This window comes from Hemiscyllium ocellatum, chromosome 7 (genome assembly GCF_020745735.1).
Source record: "Hemiscyllium ocellatum isolate sHemOce1 chromosome 7, sHemOce1.pat.X.cur, whole genome shotgun sequence".
In the NCBI taxonomy this organism is placed as follows: domain Eukaryota; kingdom Metazoa; phylum Chordata; class Chondrichthyes; order Orectolobiformes; family Hemiscylliidae; genus Hemiscyllium; species Hemiscyllium ocellatum.
The window spans coordinates 89,725,922-89,751,328 of record NC_083407.1 but is presented as its reverse complement, the minus strand read 5'-3'; the positions used below and the strand labels follow the sequence as shown (position 1 = coordinate 89,751,328).

Below are 25,407 nucleotides of genomic sequence, written 5' to 3'. Positions count from 1 at the left end.
CCAAATGCCTTCCTCACTATTTTATCTACCTGCGACTCAACTTTCAAGGAGCTATGAACCTGTACTCCAAGGTCTCTTTGTTCAGCAACACTCCCTAGGACCTTTCCATTAAGTGTATAAGTCCTGCTAAGATTTGCTTTTCCAGAATGCAGCACCTCACATTTATCTGAATTAAACTCTTATTTGCCACTTCTCAGCCCATTGGCCTATTTGATCAAGATCCCGTTGTAATCTGAGGTAATCTTCTTCGCTGTCCACTACACCTCCAATTTTGGTGTCATCAGCAAACTTACTAACTATACCTCTTATGCTCATATCCAAACCATTTATATAAATGATGAAAAGTAGCAGACCCAGCACCGATCATTGTGGCACTCCACTGGTCACAGGCCTCCACTCTGAAAAGCAACCCTCCACCACCACCCTCTGTCTTCTACCTTTGAGCCAATTCTGTATCCAAATGGCTAGTTCTCCCTCCCCTTAATGTAATTATAGAATTTTTTTGGCTTCTCCTTAACTCTATTTGCCAAAGCTTTCTCATGTCCCCTTTTTGCCCTCCTGATTTCCCTCCTAAGTATGCTCCTATTGCTCTAATACTCCTCTAGGGACTCACGCTAGCTGTCCTATGCCTTCTGACATATGCCTCCTTTTTCTTGACCAATGCTTCAATTTTTCTAGTCATCTAGCATTTCCTACACCGACCAGCCTTGTCCTTCACATTGACAGGAGCATACTGTCTCTGAACTCTTCTTGTCTCATTTTTAAAGGCCTTCCATTTCCCAACTATCCTTCTAGTCTTTTCTCAGACAGCAAACCAATCATTCCAGGTATTTGTCTATTAAACCTGCTTTGAACTGCCTCCAATACATTAACATCTTTACATAAGTAGTGACAAATACTGTACAGAGTAGTCCAGATGTGGACTCACCAATGCTCTGCATAACTGAAACATAACCACCCTACTCTTGTATTCAATTCCCATGCAATAAAACATAACATTCTATTATCTTACCTCAATACTTGCTGTACCTGTGTACTAACCTTCTGAAATTCATGGTGTGGAGGTGCCACTGTTGGGCTAGGGTGGACAAAGTTAAAAATTACACAACACCAGGTTATAGTCCAACAGGTTTATTTGGAAGTACAAACATTTGGAGTGCTGCTCCTTCATCAGGTATCTAGTGACTAGCTACCTGGTGAGGGAGCAGCACTCCGAAAGCTTGTAGTTCCAAATAAACCTGCTGGACTACAACCTGGTGTTGTGAGATTTTTAAATTTCTGAAATTCATACATGAAGAATACACATGAACGTGCTGAAGGAGATTAAAGGGAGTTATAAGGGAATACTGGTATAGAAGATTGCAGCTGCAAATGTGTTGCTGGTCAAAGCACAGCAGGCCAGGCAGCATCTCAGGAATAGAGAATTCGACGTTTCGAGCATAAGCCCTTCATCAGGAATAAGAGAGAGAGAGCCAAGCAGGCTAAGATAAAAGGTAGGGAGGAGGGACTAGGGGGAGGGGTGATGGAGGTGGGATAGGTGGAAGGAGGTCAAGGTGAGGGTGATAGGCCGGAGTCCTCAGCAGGGGCCTCACCTTCATTCCCCTACGCCCTCGGATTAATGAGTTCAACACGCGGCGAGATATTGAACAATTCTTCCGCCGCCTTCGCCTCCGTGCCTACTTTCACAACCAAGACTCCCGTCCACCCTCTGACGACCCCTTCTCCCGCCTCCAACACACCCCATCCACCTGGACACCCCGTGCTGGCCTCCTACCCGCCCTCGACCTCTTTATAGCCAACTGCCGCCATGACATCAACCGACTCAACCTGTCCACCCCTCTCACCCACTCCAACCTCTCACCCTCAGAACTTGCAGCCCTCCACTCCCTCCGCTCCAATCCCAACCTCACCATCAAACCCGCAGACAAGGGAGGCGCGGTGGTAGTTTGGCGCACTGACCTGTACACCGCTGAAGCCAAACGCCAGCTCGCGGACGCCTCCTCTTATCGCCCCCTTGACCACGACCCCACCTCCCACCACCCAGACCATCCAGGACCTCATCACCTCAGGGGATCTCCATCCACCGCCTCCAACCTCATAGTCCCACAACCCCGCACCGCCCGTTTCTACCTCCTGCCCAAAATCCACAAACCTGCCTGCCCCGGCCGACCCATTGTCTCAGCCTGCTCCTGCCCCACCGAACTCATCTCCCAATACCTCGACACGGTCCTGTCCCCTTTAGTCCAAGAACTCCCCACCTACGTTCGGGACACCACCCACGCCCTCCACCTCCTCCAGGATTTTCGCTTCCCCGGTCCCCAACGCCTTATTTTCACTATGGACATCCAGTCCCTGTACACCTCCATCCCCCATCACGAAGGACTCAAAGCCCTCCGCTTCTTCCTTTCCCGCCGCACCAACCACTACCCTTCCACTGACACCCTCCTTCGACTGACTGAACTGGTCCTCACCCTGAATAACTTCTCTTTTCAATCCTCCCACTTCCTCCAAACTAAAGGAGTTGCCATGGGCACCCGCATGGGCCCCAGCTATGCCTGCCTCTTCGTAGGATATGTGGAACAGTCCATCTTCCGCAACTACACTGGCACCACCCCCCACCTTTTCCTCCGCTACATCGATGACTGTATCGGCGCTGCCTCGTGCTCCCACGAGGAGGTTGAACAGTTCATCAACTTTACTAACACCTTCCACCCCGACCTGAAATTCACCTGGACTGTCTCAGACTCCTCCCTCCCCTTCCTAGACCTTTCCATTTCTATCTCGGGCGACCGACTCAACACAGACATCTATTATAAACCGACTGACTCCCACAGCTACCTGGACTACACCTCCTCCCACCCTGCCCCCTGTAAAAACGCCATCCCATATTCCCAATTCCTTCGTCTCCGCCGCATCTGCTCCCAGGAGGACCAATTCCAACACCGCACAGCCCAGATGGCCTCCTTCTTCAAGGACCGCAGATTCCCCCCAGACGTGATCGACGATGCCCTCCACCGCATCTCCTCCACTTCCCGCTCCTCCGCCCTTGAGCCCCGCTCCTCCAACCGCCACCAAGACAGAACCCCACTGGTTCTCACCTACCACCCCACCAACCTGCGCATACAACGTATCATCCGCCGCCATTTCCGCCACCTCCAAACGGACCCCACCACCAAGGATATATTTCCCTCCCCTCCCCTATCAGCGTTCCGCAAGGACCACTCCCTTCGTGACTCCCTTGTCAGATCCACACCCCCCACCAACCCAACCTCCACCCCCGGCACCTTCCCCTGCAACCGCAGGAAATGTAAAACTTGCGCCCACACCTCCACACTCACTTCCCTCCAAGGCCCCAAGGGATCCTTCCATATCCGCCACAAGTTCACCTGTACCTCCACACACATCATCCGCTGCACCCGATGTGGCCTCCTCTATATTGGTGAGACAGGCCGCTTACTTGCGGAACGCTTCAGAGAACACCTCTGGGCCGCCCGAACCAACCAACCCAATCACCCCGTGGCTCAACACTTTAACTCCCCCTCCCACTCCACCGAGGACATGCAGGTCCTTGGACTCCTCCACCGGCAGAACACAACTACACGACGGCTGGAGGAGGAGCGCCTCATCTTCCGCCTGGGAACCCTCCAACCACAAGGTATGAATTCAGATTTCTCCAGCTTCCTCATTTCCCCTCCCCCCACCTTGTCTCAGTCGGTTCCCTCAACTCAGCACCGCCCTCCTAACCTGCAATCCTCTTCCTGACCTCTCCGCCCCCACCCCACTCCGGCCTATCACCCTCACCTTGACCTCCTTCCACCTATCCCACCTCCATCGCCCCTCCCCCTAGTCCCTCCTCCCTACCTTTTATCTTAGCCTGCTTGGCTCTCTCTCTCTTATTCCTGATGAAGGGCTTATGCTCGAAACGTCGAATTCTCTATTCCTGAGATGCTGCCTGGCCTGCTGTGCTTTGACCAGCAACACATTTGCAGCTGTGATCTCCAGCATCTGCAGACCTCATTTTTTACACATAGAAGGTTGCATACTCAGAACAGCTATGATGGAGATAAAGACCAAAGGAATGGAGTCCTGACAGGACATGGGGTGTCAGTGAGAGTGGATATGGCTATGAAAGTCAGTGAACTTAAAATAACTATTGGCTGGCAGCTTAACCCTATAAATTCTAGAATGGTTCCACTGAAGAACATCTGAAATGAAAGAAATTGCTGGAGAAATTCAGCAGGTCTGGCAAGCATTTGCGAAGAGAGAAAAAGTTAACATTTCAAATCTAATATGGACTTCTTCAGAATTGTTTCCAGCATCTGCAATGTTTTGCTTTTAAATGAGGGTGCTTGGCTTGGTGTTTCCAAAGGCAAGACCCTGCAAGAGCAAATCATGTCAAGTGTTAATTATTCACCTTTTCCCAGCAGCCTTTTCTTTTCTGACAGTACATTCCAGACCCTAACCACTTGCTACATAAAAGTAATCTTTGTCGTGGCTCTTTTCCCTTTCAACTTAAATCATGTTCCCTAGTTCTCAATCCTTCTATCAATTTATGTGAAGGTGCTGGTGTTGGACTGGGGTGGACAAAGTTAAAAATGGCAACCAGTGGAAACAGCTCCTTCTGATCATATTCATGAGCCTCATATTTTGAATACCTCTATCAAATTCCATCTTAATCCTCTTTCCCGATTACAGAGTCCCAGTTTCTCTAACCTATCAATTTCATAGACATTCCTTATCCAGGGTATCATACTCACTTCCTCCTCAACGTGAGGTGTCTAGAACAACATCCCAGTTGAGGCCAAATCAGTGTTTTGTAAGGGCTTATCAATACAAAAGCACTCTGTTCCCCTATTTATAAAGCTCAGGATCCTATTTGCTTTATTGCTTGCTATTTTAACTTGCCCTGGTGCTTTCAATGATTTGTAGGCCCTTCCCTAGGTCCCTCTGATCCTGCACCCTCTTTAAAATGATTTTATATTCTCTTTCTTTGTACTTCCCACCTAAATGAATCAGTTCACCTCTCTGCATTAAATTTCCTCATTTATTTCCCCAGTTTATTAGCCTGCAGTTCTCAGTTTTCTCTTTCAACCCTATCTTAAATATATGTTCTGTCACCCAAACCAGCTGGATCATTCCAGAATCCAGGCAATTTTGGCAAATCAGTTAGTGCATTCACTATCTCTGCAGCTCTTTTTGATTGATGTGAGCATCCTGTGAGGACCTATAGGATTTTCTGACTTTCAATTCCAATTAACTTCGCCAGACCTTTTTCGATACAAATATGAATTTTTGAGTTCCTTGCTTTCACTGGACCCTTGATTCCCAAAGATCGCTATATGTGGTCTATTTCATTGATGGCAGATGGAAAGCGCAGAATTGTAACTGCCAAGGGGAGAACCATCCAGGGCAATCTTTGTATAGTTTGAGAAAATCAAATTAGCAAAGATGGTCTTGGACATGTTTATAACTTGTTTTGAGGACGGTTTCTCAGAACAATTAATTGCAGAACCAAGCAGGGAACAGACTATTTAGAATCCTCCAATCTGTTTCACAATCTCCACTTAGGTTGCCTACTTACCATGCTATGATTTCTTTGGGCATATCTTCCATTCTAACAGACAAAATGAAGCAATCCTTGCAAAGAACAGTGCAGAAATCCTTGCAGAAGGCACACTCCTATTTGCAGTGCTAACTGCTGTAATTTGCCATGTTTACACAGTTCAAAGGTCCAAAAACAGCTTTAAGATACCTTCTCTCTTTGGACTGTAAATAGGTCAGGAAATAAGATGGCAGGCAGGGGTGTCTGCGGTCACTAGATGGGTGTGGGGATAGGTCAAGTCAGAAATGGGTGGATTTGGATTTGGGGGGGGGGAGAGAGAGAAGGGGAAGGGGAAGGAGAGAGAGAGAGACAGACAGACAGTGAGGGCCAAAGTGCGGAAAATGGACTGGACTTGGCTAAGGGCCCTGTCAACATGTTCTTGAGTTATATTTCAAGATCGCAGGAAGAGTTCTCTGTTCAGTCCCTTGGTTTAGCTTTGTAAATACCTGGAAATTAGATGAAAGAGACATTGATGGGTAGAAAAATGAAGTCCATTTACAGAAGTAGTGTTGACAGAACACGAGCAGTGTAAAATAAAAGACATTGGAAGTATAAATGTTTAAAATCAATGTTAGAAAAATCCAGCCAAATGTAAACAATTAAAATGGCCATGAAAGATGGCAATATAAGAAAATTTATGCGGCCTGAACAGTAAATGGTGCAAAATTTAAAAATGTTGAGTGTATTCACATTCCATTGTTTGTCATATTTTATTATTTTATTCATTAGCACACAATTATTGTCAGAAGTACCAATACGGTCTCAAATAACAAACACATTTTGAACATTATAAAATACCTTACTGAATTTAAAGATTTACTGTACATTAGTGCTCCAGATTTCTCAAGATAGTCTTGGTGGCATTTAATTTCTCTTAGTCAGTCCTCTTAAAAATTAAGTTCGCAAACTCAATTCAAAGATGTGTTGGACCCCATCTATTTTGAAGCATGATCCAAACCAGCTTTTCAAAGTGCATCACCGGCAGTTGTCAAATTAGCCTGAATTATTATTAATTCAAGTTATTTATTATATAAAGACACTTGCATGAAGTTGGAAGGCAAAAAAACTCAAAACTCAATTTGCCACTTGTAACTATTTCTATTTACAAATCTCTGTACCCGTGTCAGGAAAAAAAGATCTACAAAGTGCACCATGTGGACAAATACTGCAGTTGGAGTATACTTTAAAATTCATAGCAACAATTCAGAAATTTCAAAACTTGATTTGAATTTTGATGGGCCTGCAGCAATATATTGCAATGGGAGTGTCATATCAACACTGAAAACTTTCCAATCTTTTACTTAAAGGCATATATTCTTAATATGAACACTGAAGCAACAAGTATTTTATAGCTCTCAGTCAGGCAGACAATCTATATATAAAATGCCCCATTTAACATATGACTTTTCTCTACAGCAAACAAAGGTAATATAAATAGCGTCTACAGTATGTGTGCGCAGTGTGTGAGTACTGAACTAAATATTTGAGAGCAGCACTTTGTGCTTTTTTGAAAGGTAAACCCTGCAATTAGTTGCACTATTGAATAGTGATGTTAAAATGGAAATATTGTTCAAGTTTTGCAGGTCTCATTCATGTCCCTTAAATAGGGACATTTGAAATGCCAAGTACACTGTTGTTTTGTGAAACAGTGATTTTTCATCCATCCAAAATTAACCTAAAAATTTACTTTTTCCCCCACTGAAACAGAATTATTTTCTATTCTTATGCAATACTGTAATAAAACCTATATGTACAGTGTTTTCTGCCTCAGTGCTGTCCATGTTCAAATGAACAATCCACATTTTCTCCCCTTCCATAGCACTTATCCAGTGATGCCATTGAACAGTTTACTCCAATGTTGTCTTGAATACTGCCTGTCTTTTCAGCAGCTCACACCAAGGCCTGTCCAGTGGTCTGGGACCTTCAGGAAATACTTGTCCATTGCTTCACAGAATCTTGTTCTATAAAGCTCTGGGGAAACTACAGTTGGCATCTTTCCTGTGGAAAAAAAAACCCAATGTTGTCATGTTTTAAAAACAGATGTGGTACAAGATTCTATTTTTAACATATGAAAACCAGTGGCTGAAGCAAGGTGCTTTACTCGCTTTAATGACTATAGATCAAAAATTTATAGAGTTAAAAAAAAACTCCCCACTTAATCAATTTTAAGCTTATCTGCACCAAACATTGTGTAAATATAACTAGTTTATTAGACTTGGGTGTTTACTGTTGTACATTACATTGTAAATACCAGAAGTCCCTCAAGACTTTCTACAAGTTTCATGTAATGCCTTTATTACCCTACCTGTAAACATCACGAAAGCAAGCGGAGTATGGACATTTCCAGGTAAATCCATGATGATAATGATAGGTGAAATTGACAGTACCACAATTACAAAAGAAACAATGTTTTTTCACACCCACTCAAGTCTAATGAAGCAGTCAGAAACTAAGTCATGGACTTCTCACATATAATATGCAACACAGAAACGAACTGTTTGGCATGATAGATTATGCATGCTCATGTTTCACTGTAATTCAAGTAAATTTCATCAGGAAGTGTATAAAACTAATTTGTTCAAAAGACAGTGACAACACTAAGCACCTTGCTCTACATTTGGGTATGCTACTATCTCTTCCATTCTGTCACATTATCGAAGGGTCAGCATAACATATGATGTTATTCAACCTGACCTACTTTATTGCTCACTGAAAATAAGATAGGCCAGCTGAAAGGCTGACCTTGTGGAAACGGCATATATTGCAACAGCTTAAAATAATTAACAATCAAGCTTTTATCTTTTTTTAAAAAAGGAGACTTTGACAAAATGTTTACTCAGGGTTTTCCAGAAAACATTTGAAGATATGGGGAGCTAGGGCTCATCCATTAACAGTGATTTAAAATACAAATACTGAAATAATGGTTGCTATTGCAATAGTTGCAAATGTGTTGCTGGTCAAAGCACAGCAGGCCAGGCAGCATCTCAGGAATAGAGAATTCGACGTTTCGAGCATAAGCCCTTGACATGGAGCTACAGAAAACTCTTTTCTGAACAGCAAAGTTAGACAACAAATGGTTCCAAGTCAGCCCTGGAAGCCAAACGTTATTCTGCTGAAAGTTTTCTCAAAAACCAAGATTCTCACAGGGTAAAAAAAACAAAATTCCTTGTTTTGTTTCTGACCTACACATTTATCCAAGACTTGGAGAGAATATTTTCTCATTCTTTTCTTGAACTAGTAAACAGTGGCTATAATCAGACTCACCTTGTCCACCTAAGATTCCTGTAGACTTTACCACCATTTCAAGTTTTTTATCCCAAGTAAATGTCCTAATATAATCTAAATAAATCAAAATCAAAAGGAAGATGTTAACAATAAATCACAACATTTTTCTTTGCACTTTTACTGTTATCTGAAGATAGATTAAAAAACACAATAGTGGTTGCATTTGAAATGCAACATGTTTATGTACCAATGTACAGTAGAGAAAAGCAAGGGCAGCCCAGAAATAAAATTATTAAACTGGGAAAAAAATGAACTTTCTTATCAGAAGAGTTGAGACACCACCGGATCCAAGAGACAGCAACAAATGAGATCCAAAATTGGTCAAGACACAGGAAGTAAATCTAAAGTTGACAAAGGTTTTTGTGATTGAAGGATCATTTCCATATTACTGCATATTAGTTTTTTAGATTAGATTACTTACAGTGTGGAAACAGGCCCTTCAGCCCAACAAGTCCACACCAACCCTCCGAAGAGCAATCCACCCAGACCCATTCTCCTACACCTAACACTATGGGCAATTTAGCATGGCCAATTCACCAAACCTGCACATTTTTGGACTGTGGGAGGAAACCAGAGCACCCAGAGGAAACCCACACAGACACGGGAGAATGTGCAAACTCCACACAGACAGTTGCCTCAGGTGGGAATTGAAGCCAGGTCCCTGGCGCTGTGAGGCAGCAGTGCTAACCACTGTGTCACATGTCGTCCACTGTGCTACTGTGTTGCCCATGGTTTATACCCAATAATTTGAATTAAATGGAGAGGGTGCAACTAAGAAATGCTCAGATGACATTATCTTTCTCACTATTAATCATATATCCAATTTTAATCAAATGTTCAAAACTGGGAAATGGAATTGAATCCACAATACATGAGACAATGCATTTGGTTAAGGATCAGATACTAATGTTACCAGGACTAGAGAATTTTAGCAGCAAAGGAAGATTGTATGACTGGGGTTGTTTTCTTAGGAATAGAGAAGGCTGAGGGGAGATTTATTTGAGATGAATAAAATTATGAAGGATTTAAAGAAAGAGGATAAAAAGGATCTTCTTCCCAAAGCAAAGTTGTCTATAATGAGGGCTTTTAAGTGGTGGAAGATTAGAGAGGTTTTGAAAGATAGATTTTCAGGCTAGATGCTGGTCTGGCACTTGAAAGAATTTCATTGAATAAAAAAATTAAATGAGCACAAAGTGCTTTAACCTAAAGGCTACAGAACAAGAGCTTAAAACTGGGGTTAGGCTGGATAGCTCTGCTTTGTTTAGTAAAAACACCATGGCAAAAATGGCTTCCTTTTATACAATATATTTTCTGACTTTCCACTGTGGTTGTGCATCTACTGTTTGAGTTGGAACACAAGTTATAAACTGTTACTGTAAAAGGCAACTTTCTTTCATGGCAGGAGAAGAGCTGTCAGCCTGCACAACTGTTGTCACCTTATTCTCCTCTTTCTCCTCTAGTAGTAGTGACAACAATATCTGCACTGTGTTGTAGTAAACAAAATAAAAAGACCATAAACCACTAATGCACTTACCAATAATTCCAACAACCAATTCATTTGTAACGTCATCTCGGCCCACAAGCAAGGAATAGTCAATGATGAGATGACTGGACAGAAAATACGCATCACTATGAATGGATGCCCGCAGCACAGCTTTACAGTGCGATCGAATATAAAGAGGGTTATCACGTATCATTTTTAATAGGTTTTCATCCAGTAATACAACATCACATGTTTCCTTTCCAGTTTCAGTTTTAACATTTCGATTCCTTAAAGAACCTTTTAAATCAAAAACCTGTACAGAAGAAAAATAATAAATTTAAGGACTCAAAAAAAGTTTGCATTTAGAAAAGGAAAACAGGGAATCGAAAGTTATTTTTCTAATTTCACTGGGTCAAAATTCAGAATTCCCTCTCTCATGGCACTGTAGATATATGTACATCAAATAGATTACTGCAAAAAAAAAGACAGCGCAAGGGCAACTAGGGATGGGCCATAAATGCTGATCGTGCAAGTGTGACCCACAGCTCATAAATTAAAACAAAACTTTGGCGATCTTTAGAAGTGGTGTGATTTTTTTATTCAATCTCTCAGAATTATGTCGGAACTGATGCACCTTTGATTGTGAACCATTACATTAGATTTCTGAAGAACCAATTCACTGCTTTATAATAGTTGGGTATATAATCTGTTCACAAGAATGGTTTTCATTTCCCAATTTTTTTAACCATTACCCAAGTTTTATGGAACAACTTTAATTTAGAAACCAAATGTGAATTTAAACTGTTTGCAATTTATATCATGTACCTGAGCCATTTTTCTTCCATAGAAGAGATTCTCCATAACCAAAAGATCAAGTTTCTTTTCTGTATTATTCTGAGAATTCTTGTAGCCTATTCGATATACCCCCAGAATTTTAGCCAATGCTGTCGGTCTCTGTATAATAGTTCAGGGAGGAAGTAAAAAAACATAATTTGAACATCGATCTAAAGTAAGTAATTTGAGACGTCAATAGAAGCTCATAAGAAATAGAAGGACCAAACTATATAACCTCCTTCGCCATTTGATGAAATTATAGATGGTTTTCTATATCAATTCCACATTCCCACTTTATTCCCCAAATCATTTGATTCCGTTATTTCTCAAAAATGTTTTGATCTCTGTCTTGAATACTCACAAATGAACTGCCACAAACCAGTGGCATGGAGAATTCAAAGATTCATTATGATTGCTCTTCATTTCAATCTGAAGCAGACAACACTTTATTCCAAGACAAATGCCACTTTTAAAGTCTCCAGCCAGGGGAAACAATCTCTTGGCTTTCAAGCCGTCTTAAGTTCTTACTCTTTTGATTGAGATATTTTCCTTTTAATAAATGCCAAAGACTAAAGCCCGATTTTCCTAAACCTCTCCTCACAGGAAAGCCTCCTCATCCCAGCAATCAGTTGTGAACTTGCATTGAATACTGCTAAGGGAAGCATATTTTTCATTCAGTGAAGACCAGACCCATCAAAATAATTTTAAAGAAGATAGCCTAACTTTTCCTTATTTTAAAGACAAGTGTAATGTGCTGTGTTCCAGATGCAATTTGACTGGTCAAACTATTCAACATTAAGCAAAACACTATAGTTATTTCAATATCATTCAAGACTATAGTTAAAATATAAGAAAAGAAAGAAGAACTTTGAATAATAAGTATTACTAATTAACTGTTTAAAATACAGCAACATCCCATAAACACACTCGTTGGGGCAATTTTTCTTACATAATGCCTGCAAGAGGAAAAATGCCAGCTACCAGCTGTAGCCGAGGGGGTGAAAAAAAACTTCTACTTCTTCAAAAGTCCAGCAGCTTCTACCCCGTTAAAACTCCAACAGCAATTGCTTAAAGCTCAACCTAAAAACCAAAAATAAATCTAGAACTGCTGGTCTGAAAGAGCAGGCCATACCCATCCAGGGTGCTTCTATTCTTACAACTTTAAAAAACTCAAACTTCACCAACTGTTTATGTTACCATAGACAGCTCTGTGCTTCTTGTTCAATCTCTCTCAAAATAAACCAGGACAAAATACACCTCTTAAAGCCATAGCATTGTCACAGGAAAGACTTCATAGTTTTCCAATGTGGTATCAGCAAAATGCTATATAATCACAAAGACTGTTGTACTCTTGTACACCAACCACCTTTAAATAGGGGCAAACATAGAATTTGCTTTGCCTTTCTATAAACTTTGTGATAACTATGCAGAATCTCTGATGGTCTCTTGTTAGTTTGAAAAAAATTTTGCTTTTATAATTTTATCAAAATGCATTATTTCACATTTCTTTATATTTATCTTGCCCATTCATACACATTCCTTTGCAGCCTTTTTGAGTAATCTGGAGTTTGCTTTCCTACTTAGCTTTGTATCATCAGTAAATATGGATACATTAGTAGGTAACAACAATGACTGCAGATGCTGGAAACCATATTCTGGATTAGTGGTGCTGGAAAAGCACAGCAGTTCAGGCAGCATCCGAGGAGCAGCGAAATCGAGACGTTTCGGGCAAGAGCCCTTCATCAGGAATACAGGCAAGTGCCTGAAGGGTGGAGGGATAAATGAGAGGAAGGTGGTGGTGGGGAGAAAGTAGCATAGAGTACAATAGGTGAGTGGGAGAGGGGATGAAGGTAATAGGTCAGGGAGGAGGGTGGAGTGGATAGGTGGAAAAGAAGATAGGCAGGTAGGACAAGTCATGAGGACAGTGCTGAGCTGGAAGTTTGGAACTGGGGTGAGGTGGGGGAAGGGAAAGTGAGGAAACTGTTGAAATCCACATTGATGCCCTGGGGTTGAAGTATTCCGAGGCAGAAGATGAGGCGTTCTTCCTCCAGGCATCAGGTGGTGAGGGAGCGGCGGTGAAGGAGGGCCAGGACCTCCATGTCCTCGGCAGAGTGGGAGGGGGAGTTGAAATGTTGGGCCACAGGGCGGTGTGGTTGATTGGTGCGGGTGTCCCAGAGATGTTCCCTAAAGCGCTCTGCTAGGAGGCGTCCAGTCTCCCCAATGTAGAGGAGACCGCGTCGGGAGCAACGGACACAATAAATTATATTGGTGGATGTGCAGGTAAAACTTTGATGGATGTGGAAGGCTCCTTTAGGGCCTTGGATACATTTAGTACTCTGATCTAATTAAATAATATAGATTATAAATAGTTGAAATTTAAGCCCAAAGGTTTGTAGCATGTACAAGATCGTAAACTCCTTTATTCTGACTCTCTTAAACATTCCTCAATCCAAACTAATTATGATAAAAAATACGCAATAATAAAAAACACTTACAATACAAATTATCATTTTGGAATTAGTAAATCTAACACAGAGGCAGATGTGTTGTTTCAGCTCTGTTAAGGTATCCCCTGAACAGTAATTTGGAATAGTGACCTGAAGACAGTTTCCAAAAAGGCATCTGCTCCAGTCAAGTATCCAGCAGGAATTTAGGGGATTAGTGAATGGAACATTTAATTTTGCTGATCTTCAAATAGATTAGTGACCACTAGGTTTAGCTTTGGTTTGTTTTATGTAATAAGTTCATGTTCTTCTGTTAGATAATATTTGCAGCTGCTAAGGTAATCAGCAACAAAAACAAAATTAAGTTCATGATCAATCAAATGAGGTTTCATTCTGGGATCTGGCATTTTCAGGATTACAACCAATCAACTGGGATTGTAACATTATTACTTTCAAACCTCCCGTAAGCCCTAATCTTGTAAAACAAATCTTTTGCATTTTAGTGTATTGGATGTCTTCTGAAACAATGTTCACAGGTTCTCTTTCCTGTAATCTGCTAGTAGCACACACAAAAACTCGACTAGTTTGTCAAAAGCAATTTCTCTCTCGAAATCATGCAGCTACTATCCACTCATTATGAATGTTTCCTAATAATGGATTCCTACACTTCCAAGCTCAGGTATACCACTCTAATCCCCTCTCTTCTCTCCCTCCTAACCTGCATGGTGTTAATTGTACCTTCCAACCTTTTGGAAATTATGAATTGCAATTTTAAAAAAATCTGGAGCAGCAGATAGAAGTACACTCCCAGCATTTGCTTTGTATATATTTTACTTATTGTCTTTGGTTTAATTAATTTCCCCAATTGTTTTCAGTTCAAAAAGTGCAATGACCTAAGTCCACAATTTCCACTAGGTGGTGCTATTGTTTGGCAAAATTGCATACAAATAATTGGGTTGAGACTGAAGCTTTGAACTAATGGATGATTAATTTAACATTTCTGGGTTCATTGCGAAATTAATCATTTTTGACCATGAATTCTGTCCAAGAACTTGTTAAGCCATGTGCTGATTTGAATCTTGACCTTTGTTTTCAGATGGAGCTGTTCACTACTCTGGCCTGTACTCTTGAATTGCACAAATGTTTTGTCTCTTCACTCCAGCCAATACCACTCACTTTTGTTCCATATCACTCCCAGCCTCAACAAAATCTCCCCCTTTTCATCAACATACTATCTTCCTACAGTTTTAAAGATAACATACGACTCAAAATTCTCTCTGCAGGTGTTGATGGAACTGCTGGGAAGTTTGTGTTTCTTTAGTTGGAAATTAACACTCCTGATCCCTCCTACCAAAGTTAAATTATTTATCCAAAATTCTTCTGCTTTTATATTCTTGAAGATTAAAACTATAGGTAGTCCACCACGAGAATTGTAACAGTTTCTCACTACGACTCGCCTTCCAGTCTTCCCTCTGCAGGTATGCAAGTGCCTGTATTTACATCTCTCGAATATAATTAAGGTCAGATGCTCCAGTATCTGGAATTGTCCCAATGAAGTAATATTTAATTATTTCTGCATTACGTTGTTTTGAGTTTAGCGCTGAGCATTTCAAAGGGCATTATGCAGTAAAACTGTGCAACTGGCAGCCACCAAATGAAAAATTAATGGCTTTGCAAAACTGATATCTTAAAAGTTCAATTTTTATAGCAAGCAATGTAGATCAGAATCTCTCTGATTCCTGTCACTTATATAAAGCACTGATTGACAATCACAATGATTGGGGATTAGCAAAAAATGATAAAACTTAGTATTCCCAATCTAAAATGAGTACAAGAAAAATATCCAAGACTTAATTGTGAAACTCTCAAAGGTTAACATTCCATTGATGCTCTACCACATATAAAGCACCAGTATAAAGTATGATATTCTGAAGTCGGACTGCAACAAGAAATTGAAGCTTTTAGTACGAGGAACAGAAAATGGCATAAGATGGGCAATCTCCATATCTGCCACCTCCAAACCTTAATTACCTTTTGCTGAACAGCAGTTGTAATGTAAGTAAAATAGTGAGGAGCAAAATCCAAGAAAGACTGGACTTCCAATCGAGGCATCTGCTTCAGAATAAAACGGTCATCTAGAAAAGATTACATTTTAAAAATGACAGAAGTTACATAAAATATATTTGTCAGTACTTGGTAATAAAGACAAAAAACCTCACAACTGACACTTTTCTTCTAGAAAATGAACAAGATTTCTGAACAAAAACACAAACTCAAACTAACATCTCAACTACATTTTCAGGAGAGTAAGACAGAACAAAAATGCACAATATAACAATCTCCATTCTCTTATTTTGCTTTAACATAGTTAATGTGACCTTCTACTAGGACACGCTTAAATACGATTGAATGGCAAGGCACTGATATGCCTCCTCTCAATGACGTCACTAGTGTGATAAAGATTCATCAACTCCTTTTCTTCAGTATAATCGTTTTTACTTTGAACTAAAGGGCAATTTAAAGTATGTGATAGTAGTGAACAGGGGTGAAACATCTTTCAATTCTAAAAAGGTCAACCACCATTTTCAGCACTGTTACACGTCACATGGAAGTACCAAATTGGATTATTGCCAAAAGTTCACAATGATTCTTTAAAATCAAATACACTTCAAAAATAGAAGTTACCAGTAGCTTCAAAACCTTTATAAACCTTTTGAGCACACATTAGAACAGAAGCTCTCAATTAAAGAACACTGGCATCTCAGGCCTCCTTTTGTATGCCATTTCACAAATTAACTTGTTTCTAAGTACACTATGAACATTTTAAATTCCTGTCTCTTTATCCCAACATCTACAATTACATAACTGCACAGGACACGGCCATTTTCCACCAATTCTCAATACATGCAGGTACAATCACTTTGTGATTGCCTGAATCACAAATAAATGAAAAAAATCACATGGTACCATTCTAGGAACAGGGTCTTGCCCAACATTGTGACAAATATTCATTCTACAACCAAATGGTTACTTATCATTTTTGCAGCTTGTGTGGACCTTGATATACACAAATTAGTTTCTGTGTTTGCCTACAAATAATAGTAGCTGCTTCGCATTAAAACAGCTAAATTAGCATATATTATTTTATCCATCCATAATATAAGAAAGAAATTAGGGAAATGCAACTTATAATTTTAAGGATTCAATAGAAAACAATGGAAATTTAAACCTGGAAATTTTGTAAAACGCGATGGTCTCAGTTCATAAGTAGTATAGTTTTGACACATTCATTATAGATTTCAAATATCCCAAATTTAAAAGCTTTATACTCTTCCAGTCTCCAGTTTGGTAAACCTGCAATTCTTCAACAATGGAGATAAATAGAAATTTGCTACTATTTGATATTTACATTATCTGAAGTGTACTTTTGCGGTATTGACATTGAAACTTTGTACAGTGTATCAGTAACTGACATTTTAATTATTTACACACTATGTTTGAAAAAAAGTCTCATTGAATCCTAGTTCATTTCATTGAACCAACAAATTCTTTTACCTTCTGTAGCATAAAAGGCTGCTCCTGATTTGCCTCCTCGGGCTTGCCATGGCACACAGTGAGACAGTGATCGGATGAAGTCCTCCTCATTACTAGCCAAAATCACTTCTCGCATTTTGTGGAAATCTTCAGCATAATAAATTCTACAGTAAAACTTGGCATTGGCATCTGAAAATTCTGTACAAAAACATTGTTATAAACAAATTGCTCAGTGGAAATTGCGGTCAGATTTGTTCTCTTCCTTTATGGTAAAAGATTAATTCATTCACTCATAACTGTTGCTGAAAGTGCTATCAAGTGGCAATCACATAGCCATTATCTGCTCACTGATATTCATTTGGGTTCTGCCAGGGTCACTTGGCTCCAGACCCCATGAAAGCTTTGGTCCAGGTATTAAACAAGAGCCAAATTCAACAAGGGTGGTCAGAGTGACTGTCCTTGACATCAAGGCAGCAAGAGTCTGTATGGGGCATTCAGAAGTCCTGGCAAAACTGCAGTCAATGGGAATCAGGGTAAACTGGTTGGAGTCATGCCAAGCACAGATAAAAGATAGTGGCAGTTACTGGAAATCAATCATATTCAGTCCAAGGACATCCCAGCAGGAGTTCCTTAGGGTAGTGTCCAAGGCCCAACTATCTTCAAACATTTCACCAATGACTTCCACTTCTTCATGCAGTTATCAAGGAATATGTGCAATTATCAGCAAACAATGTTCAGTATCGTTCACAACTCCCTAGATATTGAAACAGTGTGTCAATATGCAGCAAGACCTGTTCCTCTTGCAACATGTATGAGGTGAGGGAAGCCATTAGCGTCCCTGCTGATTACACTTGCAAGTGCACCCATTTCCAGCTCCTCCAAGACCGTGTTAGGGAACTGGAGCTGGAGTTGGATAAACTGCGGATCATTTGGGAGGCAGAGGTGGTCATAGATCAGAGCTTTAGGGAAGTAGTTACTCTGAAAGTTATAGAGAGATGGGTGACAGTGAGGGGGAGTGGGGAGTGGGAGGAAGCAGCCAGTGCAGGGACCCCCTGCGGTCATTCCCCTCAAGAACAAGTATACCGCTTTGGATACTTGTGGGGGTGGGGGAATGACTTACCAGGGGTAAGCAACGAGGTTCAGGCCTCTGGCACGGAGCCTGTCCCTGTTGCTCAGAAGGGAAGGGTGGAGAAAGGTAGAGCGATAGTTATTGGGGACTCAATAGTGAGATAGATAGGCGGTTTTGCGGGGGTGACAGAGACTCACGATTGGTATGTTGCCTCCCAGGTGCAAGGGTACGTGATGTCTCTGATCGTGTTTTCCAGGTCCTTAAGGGGGAGGGGGAGCAGCCCTAGATCGTGGTCCACGTTGGCACCAACGACATAGGTAGGAAGAGGGATGAGGATGTGAGGCAGGCTTTCAGGGAGCTAGGTTGGAAGCTCAGAGTTAGAACAAACAGAGTTGTTGTCTCTGGTTTGTTACCCGTGCCACGTGATAGAGTCGAGGAATAGGGAGAGAGAACAGTTAAATGCGTGGCTACAGGGATGGTGCAGGAGGGAGGGATTCCGGTTTCTGGACAACTGGGGTTCTTTCTGGGGAAGGTGGGACCTCTATAAAAAGGATGGTCTACACCTGAGCCTGAGGGGCACCAGTATCCTTGGGGGCAGGTTTGCTAGTGCTCTTTGGGAGGGTTTAAACTAACTCTGCAGGGGCATGGGAACCTGGACTGTAGCTTTAGGGTACAGGACCTTGAGTGTAGGGAGGTTAGGAACATGGCATCGACCTCGAAGGAGGGTGCCTGTAAACAGGAAGGTGGCTTGAAGTGTGTATACTTCAATGCCAGAAGTATAAGAAATAAGGTAGGTGAACTTGCAGCGTGGGTTGGTACCTGGGACTTCGATGTTGTGGCCATTACAGAGATGTGGGTAGAACAGGGACAGGAATGGCTGTTGCAGGTTCCAGGGTTTAAATGTTTTAGTAGGGTCAGAGATGGGGGTAAAAGAGGGGGAGGTGTGGCATTGCTTGTCAAGGATAGTATTACAGCGGTGGAAAGGACGATGGAGGAAGACTTGCCATCTGAGGTAGTTTGGGCTGAGGTTAGAAATAGTTAGGTGAGGTCACCCTGTTAGGAGTTTTCTACAGGCCTCCTAATAGTCCGAGAGAAGTAGAGGAAAGTATTGCGAGGATGATTCAGGAGAAGAGTGAAAGTAGCAGGACTTTAACTTCCCAGATATTGACTGGGAAAGCTATAGCTCGAGTTCGTTAGATGGGTCGGTGTTTGTCCAATGTGTGCAGGAGGGTTTCCTGACACAATATGTAGACAGGCCAACAAGAGGTGAGGCTATACTGGATTTGGTTCCAGGTAATGAACCAGGCCAGGTGATAGACTTGGAGGTAGGTGAGCACTTCAGGGACAACGGCCACAACTCGGTGACTTTTACTCTAGTGATGGAGAGGGATAAGTGTGCACTGCAGGGCAAGGGTTATAGCTGGGGGCAGGGAAATTATGATGCGGTGAGGCATGACTTAGGATGCGTGGATTGGAAAACTAGGCTTCAAGGGAAGGACACAAATGATATGTGGAGATTATTCAAGGAACAGCTAATGGGTGTCCTTGATAAGTATGTACCAGTCAGGCAGGGAGTAAAGGGTCTTGTGAGGGAGCCATAGTTTAATAAGGAATTGGAATCCCTTGTGAAAGGGAAGAGGGCGGCCTATGTAAAGATGAGGCGTGAAGGTTCAGTTGGGGCGATTGAGAGTTATAAGGTAGCCAGGAAGGATCTAAAGAGAGCGCTAAGAGCAGCGAGAAGGGGACACGAAAAGTCCTTAGTTGGTAGGATTAGGGAAAACCCAAAGGCTTTCTATAGGTATGTCAGGAATAAAAGGATGACTAGGGTAGGTATCGGTCCAGTCAAGGATAGTAGTGGGAAGTTGTGCGTGGAGGCGGAGGAGATTGGAGAGACACTAAATCAATACTTTTCGTCAGTATTCACTCAGGAACAGGACACTGTTGCTGATGTGAATATTGAGTCACAAGTGATTAGAATGGATGGCCTTGAGGTATGTAGGGAAGAGATCTGGGGAATACTGGAAAGAATGAAAATAGATAAGTCCCCTGGGCCTGATGGCATTTATCCTAGGATCCTCTGGGAAGCTAGGGAGGAGATAGTGGAGCCATTGGCCTTGATTTTTATGTCGTCGTTGTCTATGGGAATAGTGCCAGAAGACTGGAGGATAGCGAATGTGGTCCCCTTGTTCAAGAAGGGGAGTAGGGATAGCCCGAGTAACTATAGGCCAGTGAGTCTCACTTCTGTTGTGGGCAAAGTCTTAGAGAGAATCGTAAGGGATAGGATTTATGAACATCTGGATAGGAATAATGTGATCAAGGATAGTCAGCATGGTTTTGTGAAGGGCAGGTCGTGCCTCACAAACCTTATTGAGTTCTTTGAGAAGGTGACCAAGGAAGTGGACGAGGGTAAAGCAGTAGATGTGGTGTATATGGATTTTAGCAAGGCATTCAATAAGGTACCTCATGGCAGACTAATGCAAAAACTACGGAGGTATAGCATTGAGGGTGCATTAGAGGTTTGGATTAGGAATTGGCTGGCTGGAAGGAGACAGCGGGTAGTAATTGATGGTATAGGTTCATCTTGGAGTGCAGTTACTAGCGGTGTTCCACAAGGATCTGTTTTGGGACCATTGCTGTTTGTCATTTTTATAAATGACCTAGAGGAGGGGCTTGAAGGCTGGGTGAGTAAGTTTGCGGATGACATGAAAGTTGGTGGAGTTGTGGACAGCGAAGAAGGATGTGGCAGGTTACAGCGGGATATAGATAAGTTGCAGAGCTGGGCAGAAAGGTGGCAAATGGAGTTCAATGTAGCTAAGTGTGAAGTCATTCACTTTGGTAGTAGTAACAAGAAGATGGATTACTGGGCTAATGATAGGCTACTTGGTAGTGTGGATGAGCAGAGGGATCTTGGTGTCCATGTACACAGATCTCTGAAAGTTGCCACCCAGGTAAATAGCGCTGTGAAGACGACATATGGTGTACTGGGCTTTATTGGTAGAGGAATTGAGTTCCGGAGTCCTGAGGTCATGTTGCAGTTGTATAAGACACTGGTGCGGCCGCATCTGGAGTATTGTGTGCAGTTTTGGTTGCCATACTATAGGAAGGATGTGGAGGTATTGGAACGAGTGCAGAGGAGGTTTGCCAGGATGTTGCCTGGCATGGCAGGAAGATCATATGAGGAAAGGCTGAGGCACTTGGGGCTGTTCTCATTGGAGAAAAAAAGGTTTAGGGGAGATTTGATAGAGGTGTACAAGATGATTAGGGGTTTAGATAGGGTTGACAGTGTGAACCTTTTTCCGCTAATGGAGTCAGCTGTTACTAGGGAACACAACTTTAAATTAAGGGATGGTAGGTACAGGACAGATGTTAGGGGTAGATTCTTTACTCAGCGGGTTGTGAGTTCATGGAATGCCCTGCCAGTAGCAGTGGTGGACTCTCCCTCTTTATGGTCATTTAAGCGGGCATTGGATAAACATATGGAGGTTATTGGGCTAGTGTAGGTTAGGTAGGCTTCGGTCGGCGCAACATCGAGGGCCGAAGGGCCTGTACTGCGCTGTATTTTTCTATGTTCTATGTTCTAATATCAGTGACCGTGTCTAACAAGCATGAACCCAATCATTTCCTCCTGACATGCAATGGTATTACCATTGCTGTATCTTCTTCTAACTACCGTTCATGAAATACTGGATTAACTTTATAAATAAGTAACTACAACGTATGAGGAATTCTGTGGCAATTAATTGCTGAGAGGCTATTCACAATTTGTAAGGCACAAATAACATGTGTTGTGAAATATTCTTCACTTGCCTAGATTACTTAGCTCCAACACTCAAGGTGGTTGACACTGAAGCGCACAGTTGATTGGCAATCCATTCATTATCCTAAACATTCACTACCAACATACAGTAACACCAGTATGTACTTTATTCACTACCAACATACAGTAACACCAGTGTGTACTATATTCAAGATGCACTTCAGAGGTTCACCAGCTCCTTCGCGAGCACATTCTAATCACATATGCTTCACCATTTCAAAGGATGGGGACAGCAGATTCATGGGAACACCACCTGAGTTTTGCCTCCAATCCACACACTATCTTGACTTGTAATCATATTGCTGTTCCTTCACTGACATGGGACACAATGCATGTACCTGCAGTAGACAGTGTGCAGCAGGTGAAGGCAGCAGCTCACCACCATCTTCCTCAAGGGCAATTAAAATGAGACACTGGTACAGTGTTATGTCACAGTATCAGTAATCCCATGGCCCAGGTTAATACTGTGGACTGTGTGTTCATATCCCATCACAGTAGCCAACGGAATTTAAACTCAATCAATAAAATCTGAAATTACCATTGATTGTAAAACTTCATCTACTTCACTAATGTCCTTACCCAGTCTGGCCTACCTATGACTCCAGATCCACAGTAACTCTTAACTACCCTCTCTGAAAATGATCTGGCAAACCACTCAGTTTAATAGCAATAACGAATGGACAACAAAGACTGGCTGACACTTCATGAAGGAATAAATAAAAATGCTGGAAAGTGATCAGATGCAAGAAGTTCGTTCCATTCCTTCTTTCCTTTGCTTGGAGGCATTCAAGTCAAATACATTCCTTATACTGAAGTCAGCTAAAATTGCTGCTAACTTGAAGCATCTTGATTAGTATCTCTGAGTCATAACCATGTAGTACATGAATACAGTTAGTCATTAAATATATAAATAAAAATGTATATGGCACTGAAATAAAGAAATATACTCTACAAAGTTCAAAAGCTTGTCAACAACACTTACGAAGTTCTACATGTGGGTTTCCAAGTTGCTTCTTTTGTTTGTCTCCATCACCATCATCTAAAATAAAACAACATTGAACCACTTAGGGAATATGGGCTAATGAACTTTAAACTCTTTTCAGCATATAGCTCAGTATAGTCTGTGTAAATAATAGTTAAAGTTAGTTTTTTCACTAAACCAAAAATTTATGAGAAGAACATAAGAATATGGATGACATCATCCTGAAATCTCATTTGCATTTACATCACAAATCTGAAACTTGACAAAGCCTTACTGTCACCTTTACTTCCTAATTACAACAGTCATTGGGAGGCACACTTTGGAGACAATATGAAGCTAAAAATATTTTGTTTGTCAGATCAAGCAAACAATCTACTTCTACACATTATCCAAATTAACATAAATAGCTCATGTTAGTGATGTATTAAAAATCTTAAAAACACATTTCTGTGTTTATAAATCTGATTCAATATACCCAGATCAAGGTAATCTGATTTTGATAACCAGTATCGGTATTTTTGTTACTGCAACAAAAGTAAGTGTGAAATTACATAGCAATGATAATCACAGGTTAACCCATTATAGCTGCAAATCCAAAATCTGTAATTAGCCAACATCATACCTAAGTTTTTCTTCATTTAATACATAGCATATTCTATTCAATCCAATGAGAAAATTATACTCACCATAGAACTTAGATCTGTATGCCCTATTAAATATTTATCAACTTTTACTGGAAGTATTGACAACATGCTTAAAAGCTTTAGTGAATTTAGATTTTTTACCCACTGTAAAAATAGTCTAAACATGTACATAACCCTAGAAAAAAGTACTTTCTTCCGAGAAAATTATCTTGAATCAGGCTGGAGCAGATAAATGCATGGCTGAGGAGCTGGTGTATGGAAGAAGGATCCACATTTTTGGATCATTGGAATCTCTTTTGGGGTAGAAGTGACCTGTACAAGGAGGATGGATTGCACCTAACTTGGAAGGGGACTAATATAACTGGCAGAAAAATTTGTTAGAGCTGCTTGGGAGGATTTAAACGAGTAAGGTGGCGGGGTGGAACCCAGAGAGATAGTGAGGAAAGAGATCAATCTGAGACTGGTACAGTTGAGAACAGAAGCGAGTCAGCCATGGCAGGCAGGGACAAGGTACGACTAATAAATTGAATTTATTTCAACGCAAGGGGCCTAACAGGGAAGGCAGATGAACTCAGGGCATGGTTAGGAACATGGGACTGGGATATCATAGCAATTACAGAAACATGGCTCAGGGATGGGCAGGACTGGCAGTCTAATGTTCCAGGATACAAATGCTACAGGAAGGGAGGGGTGTTTTTGATGAGGGATAGTATTACAGCTGTGCTGAGGGAGGATATTCCCTGAAATACATCCAGGGAAGTTATTTGGGCGGAACTGAGAAATAAGAAAGGGATGATCGCCTTATTGGGACTGTATTATAGATCCCCTAATAGTCAGAGGGAAATTGAGAAACAAATTTGTAAGAAGATCTATAAGAATAATATGGTGGTTATGGCAGGGGATTTTAACTTTCCAAACATAGACTGGGACTGCCATAATGGGTAAAGGTTTAGATGGAGAGGAATTTGTTAAGTGCGTACAAGACAATTTTATGATTCAGTATGTGGATGTACCGACTAGAGAAGATGCAAAACTTGAACTACTCTTGGGAAATAAGGCAGGGCAAGTGACTGAGGTGTCAGTGGGGGAGCACTTTGGGGCCAGCGACTATAATTCTATTAGATTTAAAATAGTGATGGAAAAGGATAGACCAGATCTAAAAGTTGAAGTTCTAAATTGGAGAAAGGCCAATTTTGAAGGTATGAGGCAAGAACTTTCAAAAGCTGATTGGGGGCAGATGTTCACAGGTAAAGGGACAGCCGGAAAATGGGAAGCTTTCAGAAATGAGATAACGAGAATCCAGAGAAAGTATATGCCTGTTAAGGTGAAAGGAAAGGCTGGTAGGCATAGGGAATGCTGGATGAGTAAAGAAATTGAGGGTTCAGTTAAGAAAAAGAAGGAAGCATATGTCAGGTATAGACAGGATAGATCGAGTGAATCCTTAAGAACAATAAGAACAATCCTTAAGAAGTAGGGAAATCAGGAGGGCAAAAAGTGGACAAAGATAGCTTTGGCAAATAGAATTAAGGAGAATTCTACAAATACATTAAGGACAAAAGGGTAACTTGGGAGAGAATAGGGCCCCTCAAAGATCAGCAAGGCAACCTTTGTGGGGAGCCACAGAAAACGGGGGAGATACTAAATGAGTATTTTGCATCAGTATTTACTGTGGAAAAGGATATGGAAGATACAGACTGTAGGGAAGTAGGTGGT

At 41.4% G+C, this 25,407-nt stretch overlaps 1 protein-coding gene across 4 annotated transcripts in view; it reads right to left on the bottom strand.

The window, feature by feature from the left end:
* Positions 1-6,323: 6,323 nt before the first annotated feature.
* pikfyve (phosphoinositide kinase, FYVE finger containing) overlaps positions 6,324-25,407 on the bottom strand; it is a 154,231-nt gene continuing 135,147 nt past the window's right edge. For all 4 annotated transcript variants that reach the window (XM_060827485.1, XM_060827484.1, XM_060827486.1 and 1 more), the window contains 7 exons: positions 23,051-23,107; positions 17,204-17,380; positions 15,680-15,783; positions 11,196-11,324; positions 10,422-10,683; positions 8,867-8,941; positions 6,324-7,600 (listed from right to left, as the gene is read on the bottom strand). In XM_060827485.1, the coding sequence (XP_060683468.1) occupies positions 7,485-7,600; positions 8,867-8,941; positions 10,422-10,683; positions 11,196-11,324; positions 15,680-15,783; positions 17,204-17,380; positions 23,051-23,107 (920 nt within the window). In that variant the 3' untranslated portion in view covers positions 6,324-7,484. The remainder of the gene's footprint in view (positions 7,601-8,866; positions 8,942-10,421; positions 10,684-11,195; positions 11,325-15,679; positions 15,784-17,203; positions 17,381-23,050; positions 23,108-25,407) is intronic.